This window comes from Epinephelus lanceolatus, chromosome 18 (genome assembly GCF_041903045.1).
Source record: "Epinephelus lanceolatus isolate andai-2023 chromosome 18, ASM4190304v1, whole genome shotgun sequence".
In the NCBI taxonomy this organism is placed as follows: Eukaryota; Metazoa; Chordata; class Actinopteri; order Perciformes; family Serranidae; genus Epinephelus; species Epinephelus lanceolatus.
In genome coordinates, this window is record NC_135751.1 from 4103760 (window position 1) to 4118639 (window position 14880).

Sequence of the window (14880 nt, forward strand, 5' to 3'; positions counted from 1 at the left end):
ATGTGTAGCCAAATTTCTAAGCAACTCGTACATTAAAAATCTATGTACTTCAGTTTCATTATATTTTATTTTGTCCTTTCATGTCCTGAATAATGTTATTTAATAAATAAGCAATTCATTTGCAAATAGCCCTGGTGCACCTACAGTGGTTAAGAATTTCAGCCACATTGTTTCTAAAAATTGGCCATCAAATGTGACAAAGCGCTCACAGTCAGGATAATGTAGAGAATGATTCTGATAATATGACAGGTGTGAAGCTCCACTCCTCTCACCATAATGCCTACCTGTCTCTGTGCTTCCTGTAGCTGGGCCACCTCCTGCTGCACCCTCTGAAACTCGGCCCTTAGCTCCTTCTCCCTCTGACAGGCCCCCTGGGCCTGCTGCTGCGCCCCCTCCAGCTCAGCCTCCAGGCGCTGCAGCTTCAGGTCTGACAAGGCGTCCAGACTATGGGAGCTCTGCAGCGTGGGCCCACAACCTTCTGACAAAACCACACACAGAACAGCTTCAGTCTCTTTTCTCCCTGCTTCTAGTTTTTTCTTACAAAGGGGCAGCTGTGGCTCAGAGGTAGAGCGGGTCATCCACCAATCGAAAGATCAGTGGTTCGATCCCGGGCTCCTCCAGGCTGCATGTCCAAGTATCCTTGAGCAAGATACTGAACCCCAAATTGCTCCCGATGGCTGTTCCATCGGTGTGTGAGTGTGTTAAAACTGAGTAGCAGGTAGCACCTTGTATGGTAGCCTCGGCCACCAGTGTATTAATGTGGGTGTGAATGAGTGAACGTGACTCGTAGTGTAAAAAGCGCTTTGAATGGTAACATTCAAAGCGCTTTTTACACTTCGAGATGAATGGAAAGGCGCTATACAAATGCAAGTCCATTTACAAGTCACAATGATATCGGTGGAAGAGTAAACTTTAACTCCTGAATTATTAATATATCCTTTTACATGTTTTTGAGAAAGTTATTCACACCTTTGTTACATCACGCCTAGACTACTGTAACTCTTTGTTTGTTGGTCTTGACCAGTCAGCACTGCGCTGTTTACAGGTAGTCCAAAATGCAGCTGCCCGCTTGCTGACTGGAAAGAAACGGCGTGATCACATTAGTCCTGTCCTTGCATCTTTGCACTGGCTGCCTGTTAATTTTAGGATCCAGTTCAAGGTTTTATTAATTGTTTTTAAGTGTTTAAATGGTCTGGCACCGTCTTATTTATCAGAGCTTGTACAGCCTCACAGTACTTCTAGAGCACTTAGGTCGTCAAACCAGCTGCTCCTGGCAGTACCTCGGTCCAGACTCTCTACTCATGGGGACAGAGCCTTCTCAGTGGCGGCCCCAAAGCTGTGGAACAGCCTACCATTCCAGGTTAGAGCTGCACAGTCTGTTGAGCACTTTAAAACATTACTGAAAACCCATCTTTTCTCCTTGGCGTTCAGTCCCTGCTAGGCAAGAATCCTTGGCTTTTACTCTTTTTACTCTTTTTACTCTTTTATTTCCCTTTTTTAATCTAATTTTTAGTTTTTTAAATTGAGCCCTTACTATTTCCTTTGTTTTATTTATTATGATATTTGTGTATGATTATTTTATATTTCAATAACTGTACAGCACTTTGGTCAGCTGAGGTTGTTTTTAAATGTGCTTTATAAATAAAGTTTGACTTTGACTTTACCATTGTCTGAAATCAAGGACCCACCGTTTAAAAAAATACTACAAATTTCAGTGTTAAACCTGCCTTTGTTATCACTGTAACCTGCATGTGCAAGAAAGGGAAGGTTGAAACAGAGAGCGACAGTAAGGGGTGGGGATTAGTAAATCGTCAATTGTAAATTTTTTGGATTTAACTCCTAACTGAAACTGAGTCTTGAGGTACTGTAGGAAGAGATTGGAGGGTTCATTTGGGTGACCTGACGCTTTAAGCAAGCGGTAGTGATATATAGCTGGTCGCACTGCTGCTAATACTTCTATTATTATGAGTGATACTGCTTTCTGCTACTACTACTGGTATTATTATTACTGATCCTTCTACAACTGCTAATACCATCATGATCTAACTGAGTCTACTGCTGATCCAGACAGAACCCACCTCTTGGTACGTTCAGGCTGGCGTGGAGTTGAGACTGATGCGCATCTTTGCTGCGGAGTTGAGCGCTAAGTTTCTGAAGGGAAGTTTCTCTTTGTCTGAGAGCTGACTCCAGACTGCAGATCCTCTCCATGTGCTGCTCTGCCAGAGTTGTCTGACACACACAGACACACACACACACACACACACACACACACGTGGAAATTGCTGCTTAACACTAGCATTGAATATTATTACAAGGAAACGTAGGTATTTGTGTGTGTATTTGTAAATGTTTACCATCTTGTCTAGGTCTCTCTGGACATTGCTTTTCTCCAAGTGAATCTTCTCATAAGCCTGGATGACTTCCTCCAACCTCTCCTCTCTTTCCTTACTCTTCTGAAGCTGAAACATAGGGACTTTGTTTTAACAGATAATTCTGGTTTACAATAAATTGGGTCTTTGTTCTGTCCATCCTTCCTCTCATTGATACCACAGTCCTTTCTAAGTTAACTGGTGAAATCTGCAAAATTAGCCACATGGCTATAGGCGTGATTTATACTTGTAATTTCAGTTGTCTCACATCAGAATAAAATCCAGGTTAGGTTTAGGACACTGTCATTTACCACATAAATAAATGTATCAACAAATCTGTATCAACTAATTTTCAAAGTGAATGGACTGTGCTCAACATCTTCACTGCCTGAAATCAGTAGCTTTTAGTAGTGGAGCCCTGTCAGCTCAGCTGTGACTCACCATATGTTCCCAAAGCCAAAGAAAGCAGCATAATCTGATAAATCAGTTGTAAATAATGCTGGTGAGCTGTTAACCTTACAGATTCAGCCATTCAGAATTTCCCCTCCTACCAGAAGACCTTTTGGCTGCAATCAGCTGAGTACCATTGGTCTTCTCCTGAAAGATCATGACGAGGGTTACTTTAGCGAGGTCACTGTTCTTCAGGACTGGTGTCAGGCAAGTTTATTGGATGTAGTGACTACTATCAATAAATAAAGCCGCTAGGAGGCTGAGTAGGCTCTTACAGTAACTGTGACTTGTTCAAAAAAATTCATACTGAAGTTCAACAATGCGTTTTATGGTGATATATTAAATAAACTGGATAACTAAAGCAAAATGAGATTAAACAAAGTATTAATGATGTGATCACGCGATTGCATGATTACGGCCAACAGAAAATATCAGAGCCAACACTTGCCCTCTTTGTCTAAAAGCCAAACATGGCAGTTAATGAACTGGTAAAATAATGTAAAACCACATCCGCACCTGTGCCAGACAGTTACTACAGGAAGTGAAAGTGACCTAAAGAACATGTGCAGCCTAAACAAATACACAATGAGGGTTAAATACACATTCTGGCTCCTACACTGTAAATGAATGTGGCCAAAACAAGAGAACTAATCATACAAACAAAACAAAATGGAACCAGTCATATCCTCCCTGTCATACTCAATAATAAGCCTGTAGAAAAAGTAGAACAATTTAAGTACTTGGGCACAAATATTGATCAAACCCTAAATTTTAATGAAAATTCAGACAGCATTTTTAAGAGAGACAATCAGCACCTGTTTTTAATCATTTGGTGTTCACCAACACATACCTGAAATAGCATACAGAGGCCTGGTTAAAAGCATTTTATCATTTCACATTACAGCATGGTATGGCAACGTGAGTGCAAAGAGAAAAAAACAAGCTCTCTAGGATTGTCAGTATTAAAGGGAAGGTGATTGGCAAGTCACAGACACAACTCAGCAATATATCTGACAATGCTGTACACAGGAAGGCCAAACATATAATTGCCAGTGCCTCGCATCAATTACTCTCACAGTTTGAGCTGCTCCCATCTGGGCGTGTCTTTAGGGTCCCAAGAACCAATCGCAACATTATATTCACCTTATTTTCAAACATGGAAGTAAATAGTGATCAACTTCCGTGTTTTTGTGTGTGACTTCCGGTCAGCCGCTTTCCCTTACCGGCGCTAATGGTGCAAGCTAATTTTTTTCAATTTTCAATTGTTTATGTTAATCAATCAGTTAGTTAGTCTGTGTATTTTATATAGATAACTGTGCCCACGTTTCCGTTATCTGGTAATTGCCGGTAAAAATAATTCCCCCTAAACGCGAATAAATCGCACGTCAATCAAAAACTATGAACCAAAAAAGCACAATCTATCCCGAGAACCTGCAGAACCGAATCAGCGAAAAATCACACTCACAACTGTGAGAAATAAATATGTGACGTGTAAGCTGCTTTTCTATCTTTCTTTCTTTTCTTTCTTTCTTTCTGTCAGCGACATACACTCCTAACACAGGACGGGTTGTTTTTATTGACTGAGTTGATTATTAAGCCATAGTGATGCGCGGATCGGCTCTGATAGCACCCGAATCAGCATGTACGCATTAATCATCCAGCTGTTACAACATAATTGAGCTAGCAAAGCAGTTTTGTGTTGCTATGTGTGGTATTTATTCAGTTTTGGGAAATCACGATGTCTAGAAAGCATCAGTGGCTGCAGCTGACAGGGACAGCTAACAGCAGCAGCAAAGCTAACATCAGGATGTCATCTGTTAAAAGCCTCCCGTTGTCGGATATGACATGAAACTACTCCAGTTAGCTCAATCATGTTGTAACTAAGACATCCGCTGGAAAAAATATTTTTTTCACGGACAGTTTATTGAGTTATTACAGACACCGCTAACGGCTAACGGCTAACAGCTAACGGTTAGCCCAGCTAATCTACGATATCCATGTTATTAATTACAAAACGTGCACAAAGAAATAGTAATGTTTGTTCAATCATTGTATTTATAGACTTTACAAACATCAGATTAGTCTAAACGGTGATATAGTGACGTGAAAAATGTGATATATACATATATATATATATATATATATATATATAGCCAAACTCAACAAGGCGATTCCCGGAAGCTGGATGAGTTCTGTTTTGCCTCCGTGTTTCCGTGAAAAATAAGGTGAATACGAAGTCCTTTATTCCCTATGCCATACAGCCAATGAACACAGAATGAGTGTATCAGGGAACACTACTATTTTATGAGATGCTCTCTTTTATTATCTATATAACTTATTACTCTTACCTGCCTATTTGCACCATTGTATCATATATTGTTTAATTGTACATTTTTAATGGTGTATTGTGTTATGTGTCTGCATGTACCTTTGATGTGTGTAGAATATCTTAACTGTAGAGTCTTTCAATAAAAAATGTTACATTTAAGGCATGTGAGGGGCAAACTGGGAGAACTTGTTGGGACGCGTGTTTTGGGCAACAACAATAAACCAATGTCCAATTCATCAGGTTTCTCTAAGTGCAGTGACCCATCTATTTTAACACATGCTCACCTTCACACAGGTAAAACGCTGAATGTCCATGATTCATCTCAGATAACTTTCCACTTAATAGTTTCAGAGTCCATCACAGGAAAGTGTCCATTCAACAGTTCAGTGTCAGTCAAAGGTAAGTTTCCATTCATCAATTTCAGTTTCAACACACTACACACACTTCATGCTGCCACTGTTTGCTTCCCCCGTCACACACCTGCTGCTCATCACCTGCGCCTTACCTATCTTACCTGCGCCACCCTGTGTACAAACAACAAAACTGCATCTATTTACATGTAATCACCATAAGTTAAAAAACCCTGACCCTATTTTATAGGCCTCTGCTCGAAAATTGCATATCCATAATGAAATGATGTGAAAGATGTGTAAATATCAGTATATGTGTTATATGTGAGGAGTAAATGAAGATGGCACACAGCACAAATGAAATATTTTGAGGTTCGCCTAAAAGAAAAAAGCATTTTCAGGATGAGTATCCCTTTGGAATGATGCAGCTGCAGCTTTAAACCTCTATCACATCATAGTGCAATATGTGAACATTAACTCTACAAAGGTTGATTCTGATGAAGTGAAGTACAACAATATAAGAGAGGTTTTAGTACAGAAAATTCAGGCCAGCTCTCCAAAATTGCACCATGTTTGCATGTGATTTTTGTACAATCCTATATCTTTCATTTTTTGTTTCTGTAAATCCCTACTGATGTTTAGGGTATACACATAGAACTGTCTGTTTCGTTTATTTACTCTATTTCCCACTCCAAACTGACCAAAATGCACCTACCACATTTGAACCTGAGTTTCTATTCTGAGCTTTGGGGGCCCTTATCTCCGCGACAGCTTGGCCGATTTGAGTGATTGACACCTCGTTTGATTCGTTAGAGACAATAGAATGAAGCTATATCCACCAAAATGAGATTGACAGCACTGTAAGCCAATCAGAGTCAGCAGAACGCATTGTGGGGAGATGTCGGCTGCTGTGGGTGGTCATTGTTTTTGTTCCCCCGGAACCTTTTTTCCGCTCAGATTCATTTGAATGACGGACAACTTCCGGTAGTATGCGAACAGAGCGTGAATCAACAGCAGAATGCGCATTTTATGGTGAAATTAATAAGGTAAGAGCCATATTACAAATATATTTTGGCAAAGAGGATTCTGTTGTTGTTGTTGTTGTTCTTCTTCTTCTTTGGGCTGTAGCTCTGTGATGGTTAAAGGGAGAGTGATTTGGAGTATACATGTGGAAAGAGTGGAGTCTCAGCTTTGATTTGAGATGAATGGCATGTGTTCTGAATAACGTGTGGTCGAGTTAGAGCCCGAAATATACCGAGTGGGTCGGGATATTGGTGCTGTTTGGAGTTGTTGGAGTTAGTTGTTGTTGTTGTTTATTTAGCTGATGTTAAAACTGAGTTTGGGGCATGTAAAAAGTTTTTTACAGCCTTGTAGCTGAGGTTCTGCTGTTAAATTTGATGGACAACATCACTATATTCTTCTGATCAGTGTATTGATACACACCAGGCCAATTGGGGGACTTTAGGGTTCTTAAACATGAATTAAAACATGTTCAAATCAAAACATTCGCCTCTTACCCAATGCCAGCTGGGATAGGCTCCAGCCCCCCCATTCCTGACAGGGCGGGTCTAGATTCCATTGCAAACATTCATTCCATTGCATGAGATGGCACTTAAATAGAGTAATGGCAGCCTAGAGTAGAAGTTGACCGATTTAAACTACTGTTACCGGCAAACTTGGCTCTAATAGTGATTGAATGAATTATCCTCTGTAATTAGAAGTAAGATAAAGAAATTTACGGTGCTGAAAAAAATCTAGCCTTTATTTAAGTCATTGTTTCATAACAATTCATAATGAAGATAACATTAAATGGAACAGTGACATTGGAACAGATTAATCTCCATCACAATATGAAAATGTGTGTGTGTGTGTGTGTGTGTGTGTGTGTGTGTGTGTGTAATCAAAAACTCCTGGGAACATAGGGACTGTAACATGTTTGCAATGCTGACTGTTGCTGACTTATTAACGGTCAAAAACATGACCATGCCTTACTTGTAGTAAATGACAAACAGCCCTAAAAGTAGCCTACATGTTAACATTTTGTAACAAGTAACTTGAACAACCGTGAGTGAGTCACTGTATTGTGTGCTACAAACATCTGAGAACAAAATGGACAAAAACAGCAATATCAACTACTGACTGCCTGAACTTCTCTCCATTTTCAATGGAGTGTGTCTTCATCTAGCAAACCCTGAACCTCAATCAGATGGCCTCTACTTCCAGGACTTCTTCTTGTTTGAAGAACAATTTCGGTTTTGCAGAAATGACAGTTTCCATCCTCTTCCATACCCCAACCAAAAAGTATTTTTTCTTGTTGGCAGTATTTTGTATAGAATTTTTATTGAAAATATTGTGACTTGGAATCTCTAATAGCTTTATAAAGTAGATCATATGTCTCCATGGCAGTGGGAAATTAAATATCCCCTCCCAGTACAACTGAAACTTTTCTGGTTTGTCATTTAAATCATATGCCCTCAAAAATAATTTGTACATAAAAGCATTGATCTTACTTCTTTTAAGCCAACGACAGTTTTTAATGGCAGGTTTTCACAACAACAGTTTCCTTGCAGCATTTCTCACTTTTTTTCTCCAAGCCAAAGGTACTGCAGCTACTAATTGATAATATTAGCATTCTGAACAGAATACTTCAAATGTTTCAAAAAATGTTTCATATGAATAGATATTACCATTCACATCTGTCATATCATTTATAAAATGAATGCCCTTTTGAACAAATTGTTCCCAAAAAATAGGTAATATACAGGAATTAAACCATAACATTTGATGCAAAATGGCATCAGCAGAGTCTAGTGGAAAATATTGGAAGTGTAACCAAGCTTGAACCATGTCTTCAAAAAACGGTGATAGATTGGTGAATATCTTGTATACATTGAAAATGGGTTTTTGAAATCTGGACAAATGGAAAAAGTTTGTATTTAAATGAATGAATTTCACAAATAAAACCATTATACAAATATTTACGCTTATTTTTTTCTGGTTTGTTATTCCATATTAAATCAAATACAACTTGATTATACCTTTTTTAAAGAAAACTTCATTAAGAGATGAAAGAGACATCAACAGGTAGGTATATCGAGACATACACAATGAATTGACAAGGGTGACTTTACCAGACAAGGATAATGTTGATTTCCATGGACATACGATCTTCTCCATTTTTTGAAGCTTGCGTTCAAAATGAGTTTTAACAAGTTCATCCATCTGTTTTGGAATATGAATACCAAGTACATCTATTGGTCCATCTGACCATATAAGTGAGATAGTGTAAATGCAGAACCATGTAAAGAACCTAATCATAATTTGGCTTCAAACCAGACAGAGTTGCAAAACCATCCGAATCCTTAAGGAGGGCATTCAAATAGTTGTTATTTGGTGACAGAGAGAAAATTGTATCATCTGCATATAATGAAATCTTTGATTCTTGTCCATAACTATCTAAACCTTTATTATTTGTGTTATTTGTAATTTCTATTGCTAATGTTTCTATTGCCAGTAAGATAAATATGGGGATAGGGGGAAACCCTGTCTAACTCCTCCAGATAATTAAAAACTGGCCATTGTTTATAATTTTACTTCATGGATTACTGTAAAAGCACCTTAACCCAATTTAACAAAGAGCTACCAAAATTATAATATTCTGAACATTGTAACAGTCGAATATATGAAATGTGCCTTTAACATGATGTATACTGTGTCGCTTAACAGCAACGTCATCAAGCAGCGCTTGTTAAGATTTCTGTCTGTTGAGAGCGCACCCAAACGCTGGTCGGACTACACCTATGTGCTCCCGCTTTCCTTTATGTCTCTCAACACAACAGTAATGGTTGTAAGTACGTGTGGCAACTATTGTGTTCATGTGTGGAATTGTAGTAGCCGTACAACCGGGCTTGGTAAGGTTGGAGTGTTTTAAGTGGACGTAAAAATAAACGACGAGCATTTGTGAAGTGAAATCCCACACGTGTGTGAAAATGAGTTTCTGTCTGTCCTCTAAGTCCAAAGAGCTACACGGACCCAAAACCATTACAACATGTACTCCCATGTTACTGTATCAAAAGCTTTTTCAAAATCGGCCACAAAGATTAGACCAGGTTTTTGATAATAAACAAATCCATTCTGGTCTTTATCCACAATATCGTGAATGACATTTTTAATTCTAGAGGACTATACTAGTTAAATGTATTGACATTTAACTAGTATTCTATTATCACAACACAATAAAGTTAGAGGTCTCCAGTTTCTTTTTAATTTAATTGGATCTTTGTATTGACCATTTGCCTTTTTCTTTGAAAGAAGAGAGATCAAACTCTCCATTTTTTTGTGATCAACTGTTTTTATTCAATTTTTCCACCATTTCATATAACCAAATATGATAACATCACTTTCAAAATACAAACATTCCCTTATAGGGGAACGACGCCCACATCCAGAGTGTCCAGATGGTGTCTCCACAGTCCTAAAAAGTCTGAGATGCATTGTCAATAATCAGTAATTATCCCAAGTCCAGACATAGAAGGAACAAAAAGCCAGAATGTTCAGTGATCCCTCCCAGACCATGGACATGAACATAAGAACTCCCCACGTGGGCGCCGGACCCCCCTCATCCTACCCGTCCTCCCACCCCTCCTGTGGCGAACCCACCTCAATAAAGTAAAAAAATAAAAATATAAAAATAAAATAAAAAATAAAAAACACAATCAGTCCAGTTTACAATACAGATCTAAACAATTCTCTGTTCTTTCAGCTTTTCCGTGACCATGAGTTAAGTGCTCTTGGACCAGCACTGTGTAATCTTGCCACTGAAAATTCCATATATAAAATTTCTATGAACAGATTAGACCAGTGACTAACAGACAAATCACGCGGAGACTTCCAGTGCAATGCAAGCATTTTTTTGGCTACTGTTAGGCCTGCCAAGTATATACATTACCTGTAACTGATAGATTTAACGCAGAATCATCATTCAGTAGGAGCACCCTGGGAGAACAAGGAATTGTCTTTCCAATAATGTTAGACATAGAGGTACTGTTTTTTTTGCCAAAATGATACTATTAATCTGCATTGCCAAAACGTGATATAATGATCCTATATGCTTGTGTGAACAGAAACCACAAAATGAAGAGGTGTTTTTATTCATTGCATGATGTTTTTTTGGTGTTAAATAAATTTGGTGTAAAAAATTAAAATGGATGAGCTGATGGTTAGGGTTTTTAGAAGCCAGTTTTATGTTGGTAAAAATGTGGTTCCAGGGTATTTCAATTGAAGTTAAATCTTATTGCCAATTGTTCTGGAGCACGAGAGGTTTATATGATGACTCAAGAAGAAATTCATACAAGGATGAAGCTAAACCACCGGTTGTCTTGACTATAATGGTGTGAAAGGACAATGTATCAAGTTTTCTGTACCAGGGTACTCCATAAGCTTTCATTGCAGATCTCAGTCTCAGATAAAAGAAAAAAGAATGGCCAGGTAAATTGTATTGTAATTGTAAATCTTGGAATGCACGAAGGCCTTCATCTCCACAGACATCTTTAAGTACACGAATTCCTCTGTCTGACCACTCAGGAAAGGTAAAAGGGCAAGAGTCGGATAATAGTGAATGGTTATAAAAGATTGGAGAATTTGGATGCCGTTTTTAATATTTTCATTGCAGCTCGCCAACTGACTACCAAATGGGTAATTATGGGACCAAACTGTAATTTAGCTTTCTTAAGAGTGATTGCGGAATAAACTACATCCTGGAGTCTATAGGGGAGGCAGATAGAGATCTCAAAGTATACGCCAAAGCATATAATTTAAGATTGGGGAGAGTTCTGTCACGTTGCAGTGTAGACAATTTCACTCTTGGTTGTTTCCCTTTCCCTATAAATTTTGATATGATAGAGTGAAAATTTTCCCAATACTTTGGTGGAGGAGGCAAAGAAATCATTGAAGAGAAAAAATTAATATGAGGCAAATATCCATCTTTATAATCGAAACACATGCTTGGAATGAAAATGGCATATTAGAGTTAGACCACCTCATTAAGTCTGCCTCAGTTTTCTTGAAAGTATTTGTAAAATTGGAATGTATTATAGAATGAATATTAGGATTTCAATGCCTAGATATGTAAAGGTTTTCTTAATTGGTATGTTATAGGAACTCAAAAGATTATCAATGCCTGAATTAAGTGGCATCAATGCAGACTTAGACCAATTTATTTTATAACCAGAAAAACTTCCAAATTCATTGAAAAGAGTTAAAATATGAGGTATGGATTCTGAAGTTCTGCTTATATATATAGTAAAAGGTCATCAGCAAAAGCTGACACCTTGTAGTGAGTACCATTAAATGAGATTGAATGAATTTTCGAAGACTGACGAATAGCTTGAATCAGAGATTCTAATGGAATAATAAATAATTTAGGAGAGAGAGGGCAACCCTGGTGAGTAGAACGCTGTATAGGAAACTGAGAAGAACAAAGATGACCTGTGGAAACCATGGCAGAGGGATTGGCATATAGTGTTTTAATCTTATTAATGAAATTAGAACCTAGTCCCATATGTTCCAATACTGTCCAAAGATATTCTCATTCCAATTGATGGAAAGCTTTTTCTGCATCTAAACACAAAATAGAGCAAGAGGAGGAAATATCTTTGGCAGCGTCAGTCTGCAGATGTTGTCTGAGCTAACCGGGATTTATCACTGTGAATGAGAGTTGTCATTAAATGGTCTAGTCTGTTGGAAAGCACTTTAGCATAAAGTTTAATATTGGATGTAATCAAAGATAAAGGACTGTAGGTAGAGCAAAGACAGGGATCTCTGCCTTTCTTTAGTAGCAGAGATATAATTGCAGAATTTGTATTCTTTGTGAAAGAGCCTTTGTCAACGGCTGCCTGAAACATGGATAGTAAATAAGGACCAAGTGTATCCAAAAATGTTAAAGAAAATTCTGGTGGGATAGCATCCCATCCAGGAGATTTACCTTTCTTCATGTCTTTAAGAGCATTTTCTATTTCATCCAGAGTTAATTGTGAATCCAAGTCTGCAGCATCATCTTCAGAAAGATGAGGTAAAGAAATGTTTAAAGTTCTCCTTGTTGAAAGAAACGTGAGAAGAGTACAGGTTCCTATAAAACAAGCTGAATTCATTATTTATTTGGTGAGGGTCTGTCAATATTTCATCTGTACTAGATCTGAGAGACACTATATCTGTAAATTGCTCATCATTACGCAATTTGAGTGCAAGAAGGTGGCTTGGTCTCGAACCATTAAAGTAATAATTGCGCCTTGTTCTGTGCATCATGAACTCAGCCCTGTGCCTTAATAAAGCACAAAGTTCTGTTTTAATTAATTTGAGCTCCTGAGCAGTAAAGTCTGAGAACTGGTGTTGTTGCTTGTGCTCTAAAAGAGCTAGTTTATCCTCCAGTTGAGTGATCTTTGCCAATTTAAATTTATTAAGGTAGGAAGAAAATGAGGTGGAAATTTTTTAAATAAATCCTTTAATCGCATTCCCAAAGGAGACGGGGGTCATCTACTGAGCCACCATTTATATTTAGAAAGTCCTCAAGTGTGGAGCGAAATTCATTACAAAAATCAGAATTGTTGAGCAAAGTATTATTGAACCACCAGCGCTTCATCTTTTTTATATCATTATCAATAAGACAATGGCTGAAGACAACAGAATGATCTGAAATTGTGGCAGGCCAAATTTCTGTCTTAGAAAAATTGAGATATAAAGATTTAGAGGCCACAATATAGTCTATCCTAGAGTATGTCTTGTGCCTGTTTGAAAAAAAGAGTGTATTTTTTTTAATGGTTGGATTAAGAGCACGATATATGTCTATCAGACCCAGATCAGATATAAAATCAGATATAAAATAAAATTTAATGCAAGGGATGCTTGTTTTTGTGAACCAACTTCTTGCATGGAAGAATGATCTATAGATGAGTTAATAACTGCATTCATGTCTGCACCAATAATAAATTTGTATTCAGTTAGTTCGAGCAATATTTTCACTAAGTTGGGGAAAAAAGATGATCAAAAACAGATGAAGCATATACAGAGACAAAAACTCTTATTTCCGGATATCACTGTTTTAAGGATGGATACCCTCCCATCCATAGTCCCCACTGAGCTGAACTTTTAGAGTCTGCTAGTGATAATACAGCCACATCATAATGCTTATTTGCAAATTTAGATATAGTGGAAGATGTAAGATATGCTTCTTGTATTAATACGACATCAATGTGTTTTCTATGGAGATAATCTAAGCAGCAAGCTCTCTTATTAGGTGAATTCAAGCCACATACGTTCCAAAACAATACTGAAATCTCAGCCATAATGAGTGTTAGATATCTGAAATGAAATCACAGAAATAGTAGATATCACATATATTTGAAAAAACATAGGTGCAACTGAGTCAAAAATAACTGTATTGTTCAAAAATGAAAGTAAGTCCCTATCCCAAATCCCTCGCCACAGGCCCCCCACCCTACATGCCCATCTCAGTAGAAACTATATAATGTGTTTCTGGATAAACATGTCACCTATCATAATAGGCCAGAGAAAAAACAAGAAAGAATAAACAAAACACATGAAGGTTACGTCCTTCCTACGGTGCTTGTAACCTGGAGCTATTAACCTCAGTGCTCCCTTATCGTCTCATGAGCACCACCCCCCTACTGCCCAACAAAGTATATTCTCCCGTCACCTCCTGTCATATATTACTAAATAGCAGTTCACTGAATATTTCATAGATTCCTTAATAGAATAAAATAAATTGTGCCCCAAATCAATCAAAAAGAATGGGTTAGGGGAGAAAATTAGATCAAAACAAGTCCGTGTCGTCTTAGTAAACATCCTCTCCCTTTTCCCATCTTGATATTGTCCATTAAAACGTCACACATTGTTTCAGGAAGTAAATACATCAGTAGAAGTAACTAAACACAAGTGAACCAACTAAATGAGCAGGAGAGTCCATTTCATGCAAAAATCAAAGTGAATAGTCTTTGGGAAAAAAGAAGTCCCACTCCTCATATATCGATGATCAAAAAGGGATCAAAAAATTAACGTAGGGGGGAAAAAAACACAGTCTTACCTCACTCAAGTTATGAGTTTCGGAAATGAGACCTCACGTTACTCCAACTGCTTGGCGAGTGATCCTCAAAAAGGACAATGTTGTTCTGATGCCAGATACGAAGCCGGTGAGGGTATGCAAGACATACCCCTCTCAGAGAAAGCTTTGATCGCCCGGTCAAACTCCTTGCGCTTTCGGCGGACCTCCGTCCTGGTGGACGGTAAGTTTGGCATTGCCCTCGATGATCGATGTTTACTTTGCTGATTGCAGTATCCGCTCTTTATCTCTGAAACGTAAAAAGCTAAT

At 38.1% G+C, this 14880-nt stretch overlaps 1 protein-coding gene across 3 annotated transcripts in view; it reads right to left on the reverse strand.

The window, feature by feature from the left end:
• LOC117268764 (TANK-binding kinase 1-binding protein 1-like) overlaps positions 1-14880 on the reverse strand; it is a 119648-nt gene that overhangs the window by 29494 nt on the left and 75274 nt on the right. For all 3 annotated transcript variants that reach the window (XM_033645439.2, XM_033645440.2, XM_033645437.2), the window contains exons 4-6: positions 2355-2459; positions 2079-2229; positions 285-478 (exon numbers count right to left, since the gene is read on the reverse strand). In XM_033645439.2, the coding sequence (XP_033501330.1) occupies positions 285-478; positions 2079-2229; positions 2355-2459 (450 nt within the window). The remainder of the gene's footprint in view (positions 1-284; positions 479-2078; positions 2230-2354; positions 2460-14880) is intronic.